Below are 16,894 nucleotides of genomic sequence, written 5' to 3'. Positions count from 1 at the left end.
AAATAAATAAATAATAATAATAATAATAATAATAATAAAAATCAAGGTATGTTTTGATGATATTACTGTATGCATATTGCTAATCATAAACCATATACATAGACAAATCCGTTTTTAATGTTACTATCTCAGGATATAGCCTATGTTACTATAGGCGCACTAAACATTTAAATGAATCATCCCAATCCGTTGATGAGGGAACCTTTTTAGAAAATCAAGCCCCATTCTCTGCGACTGGGGCATGCACGATTTGACAGCTGCAGGGGCTTCTCGTCTCCCTATTCAACACTGTAATTTTAGATAATATCCCAAGCGTTCACTCTTCTCAGCAATTTGTACATGAATAACCGAATAATTTCATCTTTTGTTTCGTCTTTGCCACTTCAAATCCAAATAAAGGTGCCTTTTAGTATTAAAAGTGGTAGAAAATTACAGGTAATTATCTTTGATGGTAAAAAACGCTGTAATCAGCGGGCTACATCAAAAATTACCCTAATTATGTCTGCATTTATGAGATTGGGGAAAAAAACCTCTCTTGGATAAAACCCATAAATTGTCCCAAATATCTCCTTCATATTGAACGAGACTGCAGCTGGATGCTTTGTTCAAGATCGATCCTGTGGCGAAAGGCATTCAGCGTCTCGCAGATCAAGGCAGAGAGAAAGGGGAAAAACATTTTGTCAATACCTTAATAACTGAGCTAGAGAATGACAAGATGGACAAGATGCAGCTCTATTCTGTAGGAAAAACACACTGAAAACGACCATCACGGGTAAGCTATTTTGTTATTGCTTCAGATATCTTTCCATTATAACCCGAAGTTCAGCATTAGATATATATTTCATATTGTATCCACATGGAATATGGAGGTGATTATTCACATATTTCTGTGTGAAAAGTACTCTGTGTTAATATTATTTTATGCAGAGGCGTTTTCACTGCAGACTACGACATATATATATATCTATATCCATATAATATATATATATATATATATATATATATATATATATATATATATATATATATATATATATATATATATACATTTATATTAATAAAAAATAAAAAACAGACTCAAAACAAGAGTTATCATTGATTCCAAATAGCCTGTCTTATACATTTTCTCCAAAAATGAAAGGCACAACACGCTACTTGAAGTAATGGTTTACTCCATTTATGACAAAACATAAAAAGTTTTTAACAACTAAAACTAGACAACATATGTACAATCAAATTGCTTTTGCATAATCAGAAACATCTATGCAGTTTTGAGTTCGTTTTCAAATGCGGTTCAAGCGTCGTGCGTGTCACAACTTTTCGGTTCCTGTCCCAATGACATGTTTGCGATGTGTGTGTTGGTGTGTTTGATTACAAGTCAAACATGTGAACCGATTTTTAAACAATCCGTTTAAGTTGCTGCTGAGGAGTTCAGATTGTTCCATTGTCGCACGTTCAGATCGACAAATCAGAAATCTTCCTCCTTAAAAAAAAAAAATTAAAAAAAAAAAAATCGTCCCCTTAATGGTAGGCTATAATTCTCTATTAGGTATTTAAACCGATGACAATGTGTGTCCTAGCGCACGTGAATCGATTATCAGCGCACGTGAACTGGCAAAGACAGGATGTCAACATCAAGGCCTCTGGCCTAAAACAGAGTTAGTTGCCTATCTCTGCATGGCGTCCTGATGAGGCGAGGAGTACCAGTGCGAGTAGCCGGCCATGTAGCTGTTAGCAGTCATGTTTACTCCTTTGGAGGAGGCTGAGACGTCCCAAATTGGAGGAATGGCAGGAGAGCGCGGGGACAGAGCGATGGAGCCGGGTAAAGGGTCACTTTCATGAGGGTTACTGCCTTGTTTCAACAACTTCTTGAACTTGGACCTTTTATTCTGAAACCATATTTTTACCTGAAAGACACAAATAAATAAGTTAGGTTGCTTCGTTGAAATGTGAAGCCGTTGTCTAATCTAACATCGCGTTTAATGGGTATATATTTTTCCTCACAATAAAAAAAATACAAAAATAAATAAAATAAAATAAATAAAAAACCTCCCCGAAACTATTGCTTAATATTTACTCATATTTAGGTCCACTATTTAAAACAAACTTATATAATACTTAGAACGTTAGTTTCTTATTTTGCCAAAAGCCACAATTTTCTATTGTGTAGCCAACATCTCACCTGTGTTTGTGTGAGCCCGAGGGAGGCAGCCAATTCTGCGCGCTCTGGTAACGCCAAGTATTGAGTCTGCTGGAAACGGTGATTTAATGCCTGAAGCTGCAAGCTGGAATAAATCGTCCTCGGTTTTCTGATCTTCTTGCCCTTTCCGTTGAAACGTATTTCTCCATTTTCAATCACTGTTGTCTTCTGCTGTTCTGAAAAGGGTGTCGTTTTGTGAATATTGCGGAACGATTTCCAAAAGTAAACAGTCATTCAATCATTCATAATCATTCACAAGTAAACAATCATTCTGTAAGCCTGTATAGAATCTGAAATGTGATTAAAAAAAAACATAAAAACAAAAACAAACAAACAAAAAAAAACAATACAAATAAATAGCTAATCCACAAACACGTAGCCTAAAGTACACTCGTCTGTAATGTATTCAAGCACTCTATAAAATCATTACATTGTCATATTTAGGAAATTGCAATGTAGTGACATGTCGAGACAGAGACAATTGGATGCTAATTATCATTTGCAATGGTGGGTAGAATCACTGGCGGAACGCAGTAAATCATTTTGAGGAGAACACCGTTATTGCTGACATACGAGTGCGAAATCACGAGCAATATGGAGCAAATCTAGACTAGAGAACAAAAGGAGCACTAACGGGTAAGGTGCCTTAAACAAGAACTTATAATGCATTGTAATTTCTACTTAAACAATCTTTGTTACATTTTGGATTAATAGAGGATGTAATTAATCAGTAAAACATCACACGCATAGTTTTGCTTGTTTTAAACGTCTAGGATCCACAATGAAAACATATCTAAAAAAATCCCCTTACCTGTGGCGTCTAACCTGGTCTGTGCTCCGGTGGCGTTACTGTGGTAGGACGGCAGGTATGGGCTGTGGTGGGGATGGCTTACATAGGAGTAAGGTAGCGATCTGTTGTAAGAGTTCGAGCCGGAGTACGGAGAGGTGTCGTGCTGATGATGATGAGATCCGGAATGGAGACAGTGGAGCGGATAATGGCTGGCGGCCATCGACGGGGAGCTCTGTTGTGAGTGCGATTGTTGTCCAAACTCCATGAAAGCCGATTTTGACGAGTCTTGAGCCTCCAGACCGTCAGCCATCGTAGTCATGGTCATCATCAAATTTTCTGCTTTGAGAGCACTTACCCCCTATCTCCGAAGTCCAAATGAGTCCTTTCGTTGTGCTCGTTTCTTTCTCTCCTTGGTTAGGAGATATTGCGTTATTATCTCCACAATTGTTCCTTTTTTCTCATGTAATCCTCACGCGGTATGGTGGAAGGTGGGCTTGAGTAAAGGCAGAGATTTTAAGGTGGATTCTGTTAAATTTGAGTCCCTGCTTCCAGACTTGATGCAGCCACTACAAGTAAAATGGTTTGTCTCCAAAGGGCAGCGTCTTCCGATTGGTCATTCAACCTAACGTCATCAGCTCTCTGCTTTAGCTGAGACTTCACAGTGAGTTAACCTACCTTAACAGCTCCCACCGTAGCCATAACCATGTGGAGAATAATAATGTGGGATATCCCTCTGATATTCACAAAATTCTCTCTTAGATATACGACTCCGGGGACAATGTAGGAGTAATTAGTCGTAATAAGTTTCAAATGAAATGCCACAGATTTGGCAAACGCCTTGTAATAACCGCACAACAACTGCACGAATCGAATCAATGTAGAGTACGACTAATGTAGGTAGCTACCTTAAAATGATATGTACAAGTCTACAATGGAATTCTTATGCACGTCGATCTATTATTGCTTTTATAAAACAGCAGACACCACCAAAGTTAAATAATACGGTAAAAACAGACCACACAGTATATAGTACAATATAGAATAATACATATATATATATATACATATATATACACAGTAAAAATGTGCAATGTGACTAGTCTATAAAAGCGGTATTAATAGGCTACTTTTATAAACTCGCCTGATTTGGTCTGGTTGAATTAAGCAGCAGTCACTGAAAGGCCCGGGTTAGTGACAACCTTTCCTTGTAGTAATCAGAAGCCAGTCACAGTTGAAAATATATGCAAATTACGAGTGCAGTTTGTGGTTTGGCAAATCGCGATCACATTATAAACCACGACGTAAATATAGCTACCCCAGTATGCACAGCTTTCTTCAATCTCATTTTACTCCATTTTTATTTTATAGACAACGCGTTTCCACATGATGTGGCATAAATTTACTTTAAAATCTAATGGAAAGGCAATTATGGTCGCAATCAGTTATATCCAAATGCTGTTTGATTATCCGTTACACTGTTTTCAGAATGCAGCTATAAAATTAAGAACAATTCGTCTGTAATTATTATGGACCTTGTTTATTTTGGGAGGTGGATTAAAAGTGGATATAGCATAAATTATCCGCTAATTATACACCAGTGTGGCCTCAATTATCCTCTTATCAAACATGCTAGCCTTAAATACAGCATTTAGTTTCAATTTTCTCCCTTTCTGTAACAAGAACTGCGTACCTCGCTATTATTACCATGGCTGTTATTTACTTTGCCGGATTTAAGAGTGCACAACTGGCGTAGACAACCGTTTTCCACGGTGGACTGAATTTAGAAGACACAGAAAGGCAGCTGGCCGCTCTGACACACTTGCGCCTCTGGAATTTTTCCTATAGCCAAGAAATCAAATAATTTGACTTCAAAAGAATTTTGCCAGGTAAGAGGCAACGTGTAGTAGCCCAGAGCATTAGAAGATTTGTTGTAACAATTTAAGTTTTCCTGAATGTTTTTAAATTTTCTTTATTGTGTAGATGTTCTGAAAATGTCAGTATTTGCATTTATGCATTTGTTGGATTTAAGAAAACATTAGTGAGCGTGAATCTGATTGATTATTAGACCTTATATTGTTTCTGCTTGCTCGGGACCGAATCTGTGTACCCAACCAGTCTGAAGATTTTGTCAAGCAAGTGAGAGCGAAACCACATACATACATACATACATACATACATACATACATACATACATACATACATACATACATACATACATACATATCTTCTCTAATAGCCTTGGCGTGGTACAAACAAAACTTCCAATTATGATTTCTTGTTGGCATTTTAAGTGCTTCATTGTCAGAGACATCATGGTTTAATACCTCTAAAATGGTTTACCTGCGTTGACAGTTTACCTTTGACAATTAACAGCATAAATCTAGAGGCTGGTCAATAAAAACGCAGAAGCATTTTATACGAGGACGTAAATTGATTCTGCTATAGGACAGTATTTGTTTCAGCGTTACTCGACCACATGGACGCGTATGTCAATTGAACAACGATGTGTTTTCATGCTTTTGAATAATCCTAAATCGTGTTGTGTTTAAGAAGATTTGTATTCAAACGTTTATGAAGGAAAAAGAGATGTATGAGATGTATGAAAATAAAAAGATGCAATTGAGCATATCTGATATTCCTCAGGGACGTCTGCGGACATTTTTATTATTCCGAAATAATAATAATAATAATAATAATAATAATGAATTAATTGACTCTCAAAGTTACATTTTGTCGGACAAAAAAAGTAAACATACAATTAAAAGTAAACTTTTATTGTTGTATTATTAAGGCGTCTAATTTGAGCAAAAATAATAATAACAACATTAATAAAATATTGTATGTAACCCTTGGCTGTATCTATAAGCGTCATATTACATTCTGTCAAAGAGAGAGAGGATCTGTGTGGACATCCCGGCGCTCGAGTGCATCCATGCTTGTGTGTGCCTCTGTGCAAGTGCGTCTATCTCAGCCATATCTGAGCCTTAACACAAAACTAGTTGTTGCATTCGTCTTCATTCCGAATTAAGCGCACGGGATCTTGTTAGCATTGGCCCTAGCAGACATATTGACCGGCTTGGGCCTCGGATGGAAAGGCTCTTTCTATATTGAAGAGACTAGACTTGCCAGTCCAGCAGAGGCGGTTGAACGTGTCTGCACTCTACCGAATTCAACCCCACCGGCTGTACACAGACACTCAGGCTTCGACGGATTTCCATGGCTGCTGAACAGAGGAAGTGGCGGGGCAAAGCGAAGGCATATGGGTAGCACGCCGGGATGCAACAGGAGATCAGGACAATAGTAATCAAGAGGAGAGCAAATAGACCAGATCACCAGACTCCTCCCTGCCATAGATTCACAATTTTAAGCAGATTTTTTTTTATGTCAGGACTGTTATGTTAAGAGCCTGTCTTCAGAAAAGTTGCTTAATTTGATTGGAAGTCGATGTTAGAAAAATAAAAGACAGAAAGGGCATTATGACCACTTGTGCACATGCATATTATAGTTTCATAAGAGAGCAGAAGGCTGATGATAAATATATGCATGAATTTGCTGAAAATATTAAACTGCAAATATTCCGAATATTTAGAAATATAGAAATAATAATTTTCGGCATCCATGTGATCATCTGTAATTTATTAAGGTTTAAGTTTTAATGTCAACTTGACCACAAAGCAAGACTAACACCCCACTATAGGCCTAGTATTAAACTTTTTACAACTGTTTTTTTTTTTTTTTTTAATGTATTATTTCTTATTGTTTTTATTATCTCTCCATTGTAAGCTTATATAGCTCCACCTGATTGACTGGTTGGTTGATTAATGCATCTTTAGCCTATATCAGAGGTCACGGTTGGGTGAGGATAGCCTATATGGTAGAAACATACCATACTGTCCATTTTGATGTCCATATCAAGGGCATAGCAGCCGCGGGGGACGTGGGGAACACGTCACCCGCACTCTTTAAAAAGGTGATTTTTGTCCCCTGCACTTTTCCAAGCTAAACCCATACCGAGTCTAAATGGTGGATTCGTAACAGTATTTTTCGCGCTTTGTTACTTTGGGCTGATTGAGCAACCATCCAGCCAATCACAGGTGAGTTTCATGAGCCAAAACAACCCTTACGTAATAGGCCGTCAGTCAGACAGTCTAATCAATGTGGCTCCGTTCATTTCTACAAAGTTGCTTTTAACAATGCTCATTTATCCATGTTTTTTAATCAGCATTGATGTTGATCTAAATTAATAATCTAGAGATGAGGAACAAACAACCGAGAGTTACAGTATTTATCGGCATATCGTTCTTGATTGGCAGCATTACGTGAAATGCACTGCAGAAAAAACAAAACAAAGGATAATCCTTCTTTTAAGCACACATTGTAAGTGGAGTTTATATCAGCACATGAGTCTTCATTAAGTTATGCTTTTTACATTATGCTTGTGAGGTAATAGTTTGATTGGTTAGTTTTGCCAATTTAAGCAGATTACAAGATCTGTGTTAAATATGTAAAGCTATTTTTAACATCAGCTCCTGTTTTTTACCTGTATGTTGGTGTGCAGTCGACAGACTGTAGGAAAAAAGATAGATCTGCTGTGTTCTTATAACACTTAGGTATTTTACTGAAGTGAATAGATATGTAGACACGTTATTGAAACTCATTATAACTATTATAAGACTTATATTGTTGTCTTTTGATAAAAGTCATGCCAGCAGCTCACAGACTGTAGGGAAATTATAGATTGCACAGGCACAGAGTAAAAAATAAAATTGTGCACATGCACAACTGTCATTATTGCAATGAATTAAATAATTTGTTCAGGACCAGCTTGTGCTCAGTCTTTTATTGTCATGTGTGAAACAGAAGCAAGTGCTCCACAAGATGCCCTTCATTTTTGCAGATAATTTTGCAATTATTTGTGCAATACTTGAATCTTTAAAATACTACAAATATTAAAAGTAAATAATAGTAATATAATACTCATATCATACTTATATATTAATATATACTGTAATATATTAATACTACACTGTTGTTGGGTCTGCGCCAGCCACCTACTGACAGCTGTGTCCCCCCCACTTTTAAAATGATGCTACGCCCCTGGTCCATATAATTCACCAAATGAATATGAGTGATGCATATCATCTCAGACAACATTGCCTCTTTGGTGTCTTTGCATTTGACCTAGGCCTATTTCTTTGTGTCATTTACTTTAAATAATCTCGTCACAAATTTCGAGGAAGGAAGTTTGTTTATCGGTGAAAAGTAAAAAAAGAACATAAGACTACCCGTGTAGTACACAGGCCTGAGAGGATGCTTCATTGTTCAGCGCAAAATTGCACCCAACACAGAGCGCATGTTGCCTCTTATAAGCATTTATTTTCAGTTCATCCAAATTAAGATGTCTCTGCTGAAATATCTTTTATATTTTGAGAACGTTAAACACTCGAGAACAGTGGGATTTTTTTCGGGGTTCTTTTTCGACTTAATAGAAGACATTATTAGCTCTGACAGCACACGGCTCAGGTCTGGGGGAGAGGATTTTCTAGAGAGATGACAGACAGGAAGGCCAGCAATCACAGGCTTTTTTATCCGAATGTACTGTTCGATGCCGTTTATCCCTGATGATAGAAAATTGCTCTGTTGCCAGGACGCGGCTGCTGAAATAGAGGGCAAGAGCAACATTTCCATTTTCCAGTTTGAAAGCCACTGAAATGAATTAGTAAAATGAAAAAGAAAAAAGAAAGAAAGAAAAAAGAAAGAAAGAAAAAAGAAATCCCGCGGTAAACAAACAGGGGCAAACAAAGATACCATTTTTTTCCCTTGCACCGAGTCCCCTTTCATTTTGTACATTTTCGTTAGTTGCTTTTCTGAGGCTTTGAATTCAACATGTGCAAATGTAATAGGCGCCTGATGCGCACCGGGAGATAATTGCGCATTTTCAATATGGCATAGCCTTTTCCGAATGTAAAGCAAAGTGTAATTTGCTCCTGTTTACATCAGTGTGAGCGTTGTTCCTATATATTAGTACTGTACAAATACACTTTTTAAAATATTTGTAAAATCTGAAAACAGTCAACAGAAATACTGTCACATGGGCCTAAGCAATTTAGCATCAGCCTGCATTTTTTTTTTAGTAAAAAATCTAACTGCACTAATGCATTTATAATCGTATTAAATTATTCAAATAATAGCAAATTAAATTGTGATCATTGCGGCAAGTGGCTGTCGCCGCTACCTCGCATTTATTAAAAGGCTATTTCTTGACGTCCTTAAATTTATAGATTTCTTAAAAAGTCTTGAGGATGAGTTTGCCAGAATATAGCTTATGACAGTTTGAAAACACACCCAACGAATAGTGGGTTTACATGTCATGACAGACACATGCTTTATTGTTATTTGAGCGCGCAGTGGCCGACCACAAGATGCGCATTTGACAAACAAAGCGCGCGTGTAACAGACGTTGTTCAAGGCGCACGAATAACCAACTTTCCTTGTCCAGACATCTCACAGGTGAAAAAAAGCCAAGTTTACAATACATATAATCATCATTTTGATAAGCCTCAGAACCAGTTGTCCCTTCTCGTCAAAACGGGAATCCTCGTAAAATATTATTAGCTATAGAGATCAGTATGGCGGTATTTTGAAGCATCAGTAATTCGCAGCTGACAAATTTATGATAAACAACTAAACGAGAATAAAGCTAGGTTGACTTATTATTATCCGATTATTTTATTTGCAGTATTAGGCTATTATTACAGCAGCTGTGGTTGTTAAAGTCTACTGCTACATTTTGTTATTGACATCTAAATGCAATTTAATTGTAACAATTGTTGCCAGTGGACTGTTAATCTAATCCCCAACATTTGTGTTGTAGGCAGAGGAGCAACCATTATCTATAACTGAAATTCCCACAATTCAAACTTTCCTTGAAACAACATTGAAGTCAGTAATTAAAAATCGTATTTCAGCGTGCTTTAATCCATGCGCACTAATTCCTCTTTGATCTCTAAAAAGTGGGTGAAACAATGGCTATATTAATAATTACATGATACAGAGATCCTGTGCCCTTGGAAGGTAATTATTTAGCATTATATCCTTTGGATGGCAGGTGGGTACCCCGACAGAGTCTGCTCCATGCTTGCTTCACTTTCACCAGTCAGACATCTTACAGTATATATATATAGAGAGAGAGAGAGAGAGAGAGAAAGAAAGAAAGAAAGAGAGAGAGAGAGAGAGAGAGAGAGAGAGAGAGAGAGAGAGAGAGAGAGAAAGAGAGAGAGAGAGTATTATTGATTTGTTTGTTTGCTTGCATTGTCTGAACTTTTGGAGAATTAAGCATACACCAAGCAATTTATCCATCCATGGCCATTATTTATAATCATTGCTATTAGCTGGAGTCGATGGATTTTGATCTTTGATCAAAGCTGGTCCAGCTAATCTGATTCAAGGGACCATGTTATGGTTTCTTAGTGTTTCATGTATCCATAACACACCTTAGTAACTGTATTTACATTATTAAGCTATGATATTTTGATTTTTCATTGTTAAAGCCAATTGTTACAGTGTCAACACAAAATCTTACTCTAAAGTTATTATTAATTAAAAGGACTGTTACACAAATAGGCCTACTTGATTGAATATTTATTTAAATTAATCAGTTCATGGAATTTTGTGGTGACATTTGTTGGGTTGATATTGCGTGTGATTTAAGGAGAAGTTGGGCTGATCTGAATTTACTGAGGTCAGATGAGGAAGTGCCACAAACAATGACGCACAGACATTAATTGTTTGCCTGAAACTCAAGAACAGCAAGCTCGATGAGGCGTAAAAGAACAGAGAAAAAAAAGTCACACCTGGAGAACCGCCTTGTGCCTACCATATTCATTCTCCTGCAATGGTTCACATGAAAACCAGTCTGCAGGAGCTGCATGATTTCCCAAGCTTCTGTTCATGGCTAAATAGTCACAAACGATGACCAAAAATACAAAGACTACCTGAAACTACAAACCTCATCCATAGCTGATGAAGCACATTTGAAATTCACTCACAAAAGGTTCTGCGGGAGCTATAAAGACTGCACTGTTATACAAATGAAGCTGTGAAGCTAAAAAATGGCTAGTTGCCAAAAATGAGTGCTTGAAAACACAAGCTGTTTAATCTAGCCATATAAGTATTTGAATCTAGAGGCCACAGATTACTGAAATATTTGCAGAGAATTAAAGTAATTCACACAATTAAGTAAATACCTTAAAGGAATATTCCGGGTTCAATACAAGTTAAGGTCAATGGACAGCATCTGTTGCATAATGATGATTACCACAAAAATTTATTTAGACTTTTTTCGAAAAAATCTGGGTTACAGTGAGGCACTTACAATGGAAGTGAAAGGGGCCAAACCATAATTGTAAAATACTCACTGTTTCAAAAGTATAGCCACAAGACATAAACAATATGCGTTTACAGCTATACAAGTTTTAGCAGAAAAAATGATGTAAGTGCTTTTATAAAATTAAAAGCTTCACATTTCTGCCTTTAAACCCTCTGAAAATTGGCCCCATTTACTTCCATGGTAAGCGCCTCCCAGATTTGTGCTTTTTTTTTTTTTTTTTTTTTTTAAAAAGAGAAGGAGGGACAAGTCAAAATGATTTTTTTGTTGTAATCAATATTATGCCACAAATGGTGTCGATTGAGCTAAACTTGTATTAAACTCAGAATATTCCTTTAAGACATTCTGTTAGGCCTATACAAGTAAAAATGTGTGTACTGTATGTGACAAAAAAAATCTCAGTGTGACTATACATTATTGCATAGTAATTATGCATTAATGGCTGTAAGGTTAATTGGAAATAAAACATCTCTTAATGTGGCAGAATCGTATTTGTATAGTTCGAAATTAGAGCATAATGTCAGAAAAAATGTTTTAAGAAAAGTTATTTTTCTTATCTAGAATAGGCTGTAAAGTATTTTATCCAAGCATAAACCAGATTATTAAACTAGGCCATGGTCTGTGCAAACAAACAAAATATATAAACAATAGTGTTAATATTCTGTTTTACTCCTATTTACAAATGTCAGTTAAACCTTATTATTTATAAGATCAATTGGACAAATATTGTTCAAGATTATAGAATATCACATTATTAATGCAGTGCAAAGAATCCCCCAAGCACTTATTTTCATAATCTTTAACTGCCATTTCAACTCAAGGGTTTTAGGCTTTTCCCATTTTACCAAAACACAAGCCGGCAATCACAGTGATAACTGCTCTTGGAAATGCATTAAACCAAGGAGCTCATTCAATCAATGCAAGGAGAGGCTGTTCAAGTGAATGCTGAATATACCACAAAATCATTCTACAAGATGATCGTCTCAAACATCCAAACAGCAAAAGTAAGGGGAAGCATTCAGACACTGTGTGAAAGTTATAGCAAAAAAATGCATAAAACAGGTTTGATTTTTACTGGATGGGCAAGAGGATAGATTTGTGTGTGACTGAGGGGGGACTGGGGGTGGGAGTAGTGCTGAAATCATCTCCATATAGAGCAGCAAAGATGAAGGACAGTGGGAATGTTGTTCAAGCTTGGATCTGGATCAAAATGGATCTGATCACACCAGACTCTGGACATGTGGCTGTTTGATTGCCATGGAAGGGGCGGTGAGCTGTCAGTCTACAGCTATCATTCTTGCCTCTCACTGCTTTCCATCTTTTCCAAAAGCCAGCAGACCAATGCAGGAAGAAGGCAAGCATATGAAAAGCATGCTTGTGGAGCCCCAATCCTGCTTGAAACTAATATTCTAGCGAATCCTGCACCTTTGATGTTTCAAAGCTGTTAAAAGTGGGCTTCAATAACAAACCACAAACATTTCTTTTGGAGTTCAAATTTAGAAAGTTCAACTTTTGATATATGTTAAAATAACTGTTAGGTAGGGGTTTGGTAACAATGGTTCTATTGCATACAAGGCATTTTTGCATTTGTGTTTGCTTTGTTTCAGCAGCACAAAACATGCATCTCTTCATTGCATAATCAGGTGGGGGTGTATATGCTCTTCATAAATAACAATGCACAAGAAAACCTGGATAAAACAACATTATTGTTTTTGCTTGACACTGTCTGTTTTAGAATTTTGCCTATTGTTCGAATATGATGGCCCTCATCTCCTCTCTCCATCTGTCCGGCACCTCCTCTTTCCCTCAGTCACCCCTGTTCATATTCTACAGCTGCAGTGAGCGAGATGTGACCAGAGAATTTGCCTCTGGGAGAGCAGCAAGCCATCCTGGTGCTATTAGGCTCGTGGCTAATAATAGGTGTTTCAGTCCAGGGGAAGATCAATCAGGGGGAATCATGGGGAATGTTCTGAGGGGCACTTTTACACATCTGTCCAGATGGATGAAATTACACTTGTCTGTTTTTAGTTGCATTACTCCCAAATTGGCTGTCTACCTTTTTCTCTCACTCTCCCCTCATTCATGTGTCAGTGGTCTACTAAAAGGATTCGGCACTAAACTCCCCATCATTTTGGTCTTTCCTCACTGAGTCTTCCCTCTCTGCTCAGTCACCTTATTTACGTACTTGCATTTAAGATGCTGTTTCTTTAGAATGATGTTAAATCCAAACAACAAGGTGATTAAAGGAATAGTTCACCCAAAAATTCTCTCATTATTTACTCACCCTTATGCCATCTCAAACTCTTATGACTTTCTTTCTTCTTTGGAACACAAACAAATATATTTTGATGGATATATGATGTGAATACAACCACTGAGCACTTTCTTAGGAACACTATGGTCCTAATAAAGTGCCCGGTGTGGTCTTCTACTGTTGTAGCCCATCCGCCTCAAGTTTCGACATGTTGTGCATTCTGAGATGCTATTCTGCTCACTACAATTGTACAGAGTGGTTATCTGAGTTACCTTAGCCTTTCTGTCAGCTCGAACCAGTCTGGCCATTCTCTGTTGACCTCTCTTATCAACAAGGTGCTTCCGTCTACAGAACTGCTGTTTACTGGATGTTTTTTGTTTTTGGTACCATTCTGAGTAAATTCTAGAGAAAATCCCAGGAGATCAGCAGTTACAGAAATACTCAAACCAGCCCGTCTGGCACCAACAATCATGCCATGGTCCAAATCACTGAGATCACATTTTTCCCCATTCTGATGGTTGATGTGAACATTAACTGAAGCTCCTGACCCATATCTGCATGATTTTATGCATTGCACAGCTGCCACACGATTGGCTGATTAGATAATCGCATGAATATGTAGGTGTACAGGTGTTCCTAATAAAGTGCTAGTGAGTGTATATCCGTACAATGCAAGTCAATGGAGCTTCAAATCATGATTGTGCCTAGGAGACTGCAGTGTCAAGATCTTGGTCTGTTCTCACCCAAAACCGATTATATCGCTTTAGAAGGCTTGGATGAAACCACTCGAGCTGTATGGATTACCTTTATGCTGTCTTTATGTCCTTTTTTGGAGTTTGGAATTGTTGGACCCCATTGACTTGCATTATATGGACAAATACACCTCACATCTCCAACAAAATATCTTTCTTTGTGCTCTGCAGAAGAAAGAAAGACATACGAGCTTGAGATGGCATGAGAGTAAATGAGAGAATTTACATTTTTGGGTGAACTGTTCCGTTAAGGTCTAGGTCTGTAAAAAAATATATCTGATTGTCAAAAACATTTAGTGCTTATCTTGAATAATTGGTGGTAGAATTTGATCTTGTTTAAGAAAAATTTCAATGAAATAATAATAATAATAATAATAATAATAATAAACCTTATGCAGTCTGAAGTTAGTCTTTTTCCATATGGGGTCCAAAAGTCTAAGGCCACATTGAAAATCTAGGATTTAAAAAAAGGTAAACCTGGAAATAAACAAAGCTTTAGAATTTTGCTAAATGTAAAACAAAGAACAGTTAGGAGGTAAAATGAAGAAGAAATTACACTGGCCTTTTTAACTCCATTGAATCACACTCTTTAGAACATTCTCAAATCATGCTGGGATAACATGGATCTTTAGGTTTTGAGCAAACTTGAGTCCATGCCAGTTTTCTCAGTCGTTTTGGCTCAAACGAGTTTAACATTCTCTAAACTCTAAGTGCAATTGTCACAGCTGTACGGGAGATCACAACTCTATTGCATGTCTGCAAAATGTAGTAACTCCCCAAAACATTTAATTCATGTTTCAAAACCTAGTTATTTTGTCAGTAAATTGGCCAATGCCACCAAAATGAAAAGTTTTTTTGTCATCGTGTGAGCTGTACTGTTCAAAATGTTTAGATGTTTTTTTTCACCATGGCAGTCAACCCTGGAAATCTTTGTTATATCCAGATTTCGTTTTTGTTCTACTTTTTTGTTGACACTGACTGCTTACTGTACTATACAAGCATGTCAGTTTTGTCAAGCTGAATGCTATTGTATCACACTGAGCTTTTTAGATACCGATTTCAACAGTAGGTAAAAGTTTACTGGGAAAAGTCAAAACTGTACAATACTGTAATACACAGAAAAAGGACATGCACATTTGTATGTATACAGTCAGTTTATTTTTGTAGAAATGTGTTACATGTAAACAGAAAATTCACATTTGCATGTCCATTTTTACACATTTATTACATGTAAAGTCATATATAGTGAACAGAACATTGCCACAAAATGACATTCATGCAAAAAAAAAAAAAAAAGAATAATAATAAAAAAATAAAAAAAAGCAACAATGAAAAAACATTCCATGTCATAGATATTTATGGAATATACATGTATGTCTGACATATTTTGCATGTGATGGCTCACATGATGAAAGAATGTTTAGAAGTTGTGAAGAGTATGACAATTTCACTGAGAATCAAAACATCAGTTTTGATCAGCAAGCCACGTTCATTTAGTTATTGTGAAGATTGTAGACAATTGTACTTACTCTTTTGCACACGTGCCAAAACACGTGCAATTTGCTTACGGTTTTTCTCAATCGATTTTACGCATTTCTCTAAACTCAGGTCACTGCTCTCAATACAATTAACACAGCCATCTGAACACACTGTAATTGTCCTAAACAGATTGTGCATTTTTCTGGATTTTCCTCATTTTCTTGAAACACTACATACAAATTTCTCTGATCTAAAATTCACGCTTTTAAAACAGTTAACACAAACAACTAAATTAAAGTCATATTCTCAAATGCACATGTCAGGTTGTCAAATGCCTTCATATTGATATCTGCTGTGTTAGTAATGCACACAGCAAAGAAAATGCAATTTACTAAATTTTTCACACAACTGTCATGACTTTGCTATCTATAAAAGGGGTCAAATATGAAAATTCAGAGCAAACAAACAATGAGGAAGAAGAAGAAGAAGAAGAAAAGAAGAAGAGGAAGAACAACACGAAGAAGAGGTGCAAAATGAGAAGAGGTAGAGTGGGTAAAGGAAGAGAAAATAGGAGGAGGAAGAGATGAGAAAAGGGGAAGGTTTTCTCAACTCTTTCAGGGGTGAGCACTACATTGAAATAGATGAGAAAAGACCAAATGGAAATGGTGTAATGATGGTGAGCAGAGAGAAAGAGGACAGCAGGGTGGAAGAGTAAAGAAGACACAGAAGAGGCTCAAATCTGATAGTTCCTCTAATTTATCATATTATTAATCACGGTCTCTCTGAGACACACAAAGTGTTCGGTCTAATGTGAGCAGATCTACAGTGACTTCAATCTCAACAAAAAAGAAGAGGGAGAAATGCCATTCCTCTGCATTCCAGTCAATCAATGTCCACAATTACTGTACCATCTGTGCTTATAGTGCTGCCTTAGGTCCATACAATTTAGAAAGATTTTTCTTTTTTTTTTTTTTTTACAGTAAACTTCTTCATCATCCTTCCAGAGGAAGAGCAGGAACAACTAGAAATTTAG

At 36.8% G+C, this 16,894-nt stretch overlaps 1 protein-coding gene across 1 annotated transcript; it reads right to left on the bottom strand.

Annotated features, from left to right (window-relative positions):
* Positions 1-1,189: 1,189 nt before the first annotated feature.
* Positions 1,190-3,547, bottom strand: LOC127425205 (homeobox protein Dlx6a-like). Its single transcript, XM_051670925.1, has 3 exons — positions 3,012-3,547; positions 2,183-2,376; positions 1,190-1,907 (listed from the first exon to the last, which is right to left on the bottom strand). Exons 1-3 carry the CDS (start codon positions 3,316-3,318, stop codon positions 1,668-1,670), a joined length of 741 nt encoding a protein of 246 aa, XP_051526885.1. The 5' UTR covers positions 3,319-3,547; the 3' UTR covers positions 1,190-1,667.
* Positions 3,548-16,894: the final 13,347 nt, after the last annotated feature.

This window comes from Myxocyprinus asiaticus, chromosome 34 (assembly GCF_019703515.2).
Source record: "Myxocyprinus asiaticus isolate MX2 ecotype Aquarium Trade chromosome 34, UBuf_Myxa_2, whole genome shotgun sequence".
NCBI classification, from domain to species: Eukaryota; Metazoa; Chordata; class Actinopteri; order Cypriniformes; family Catostomidae; genus Myxocyprinus; species Myxocyprinus asiaticus.
This window is presented reverse-complemented; position numbering and strand designations above follow the sequence as displayed.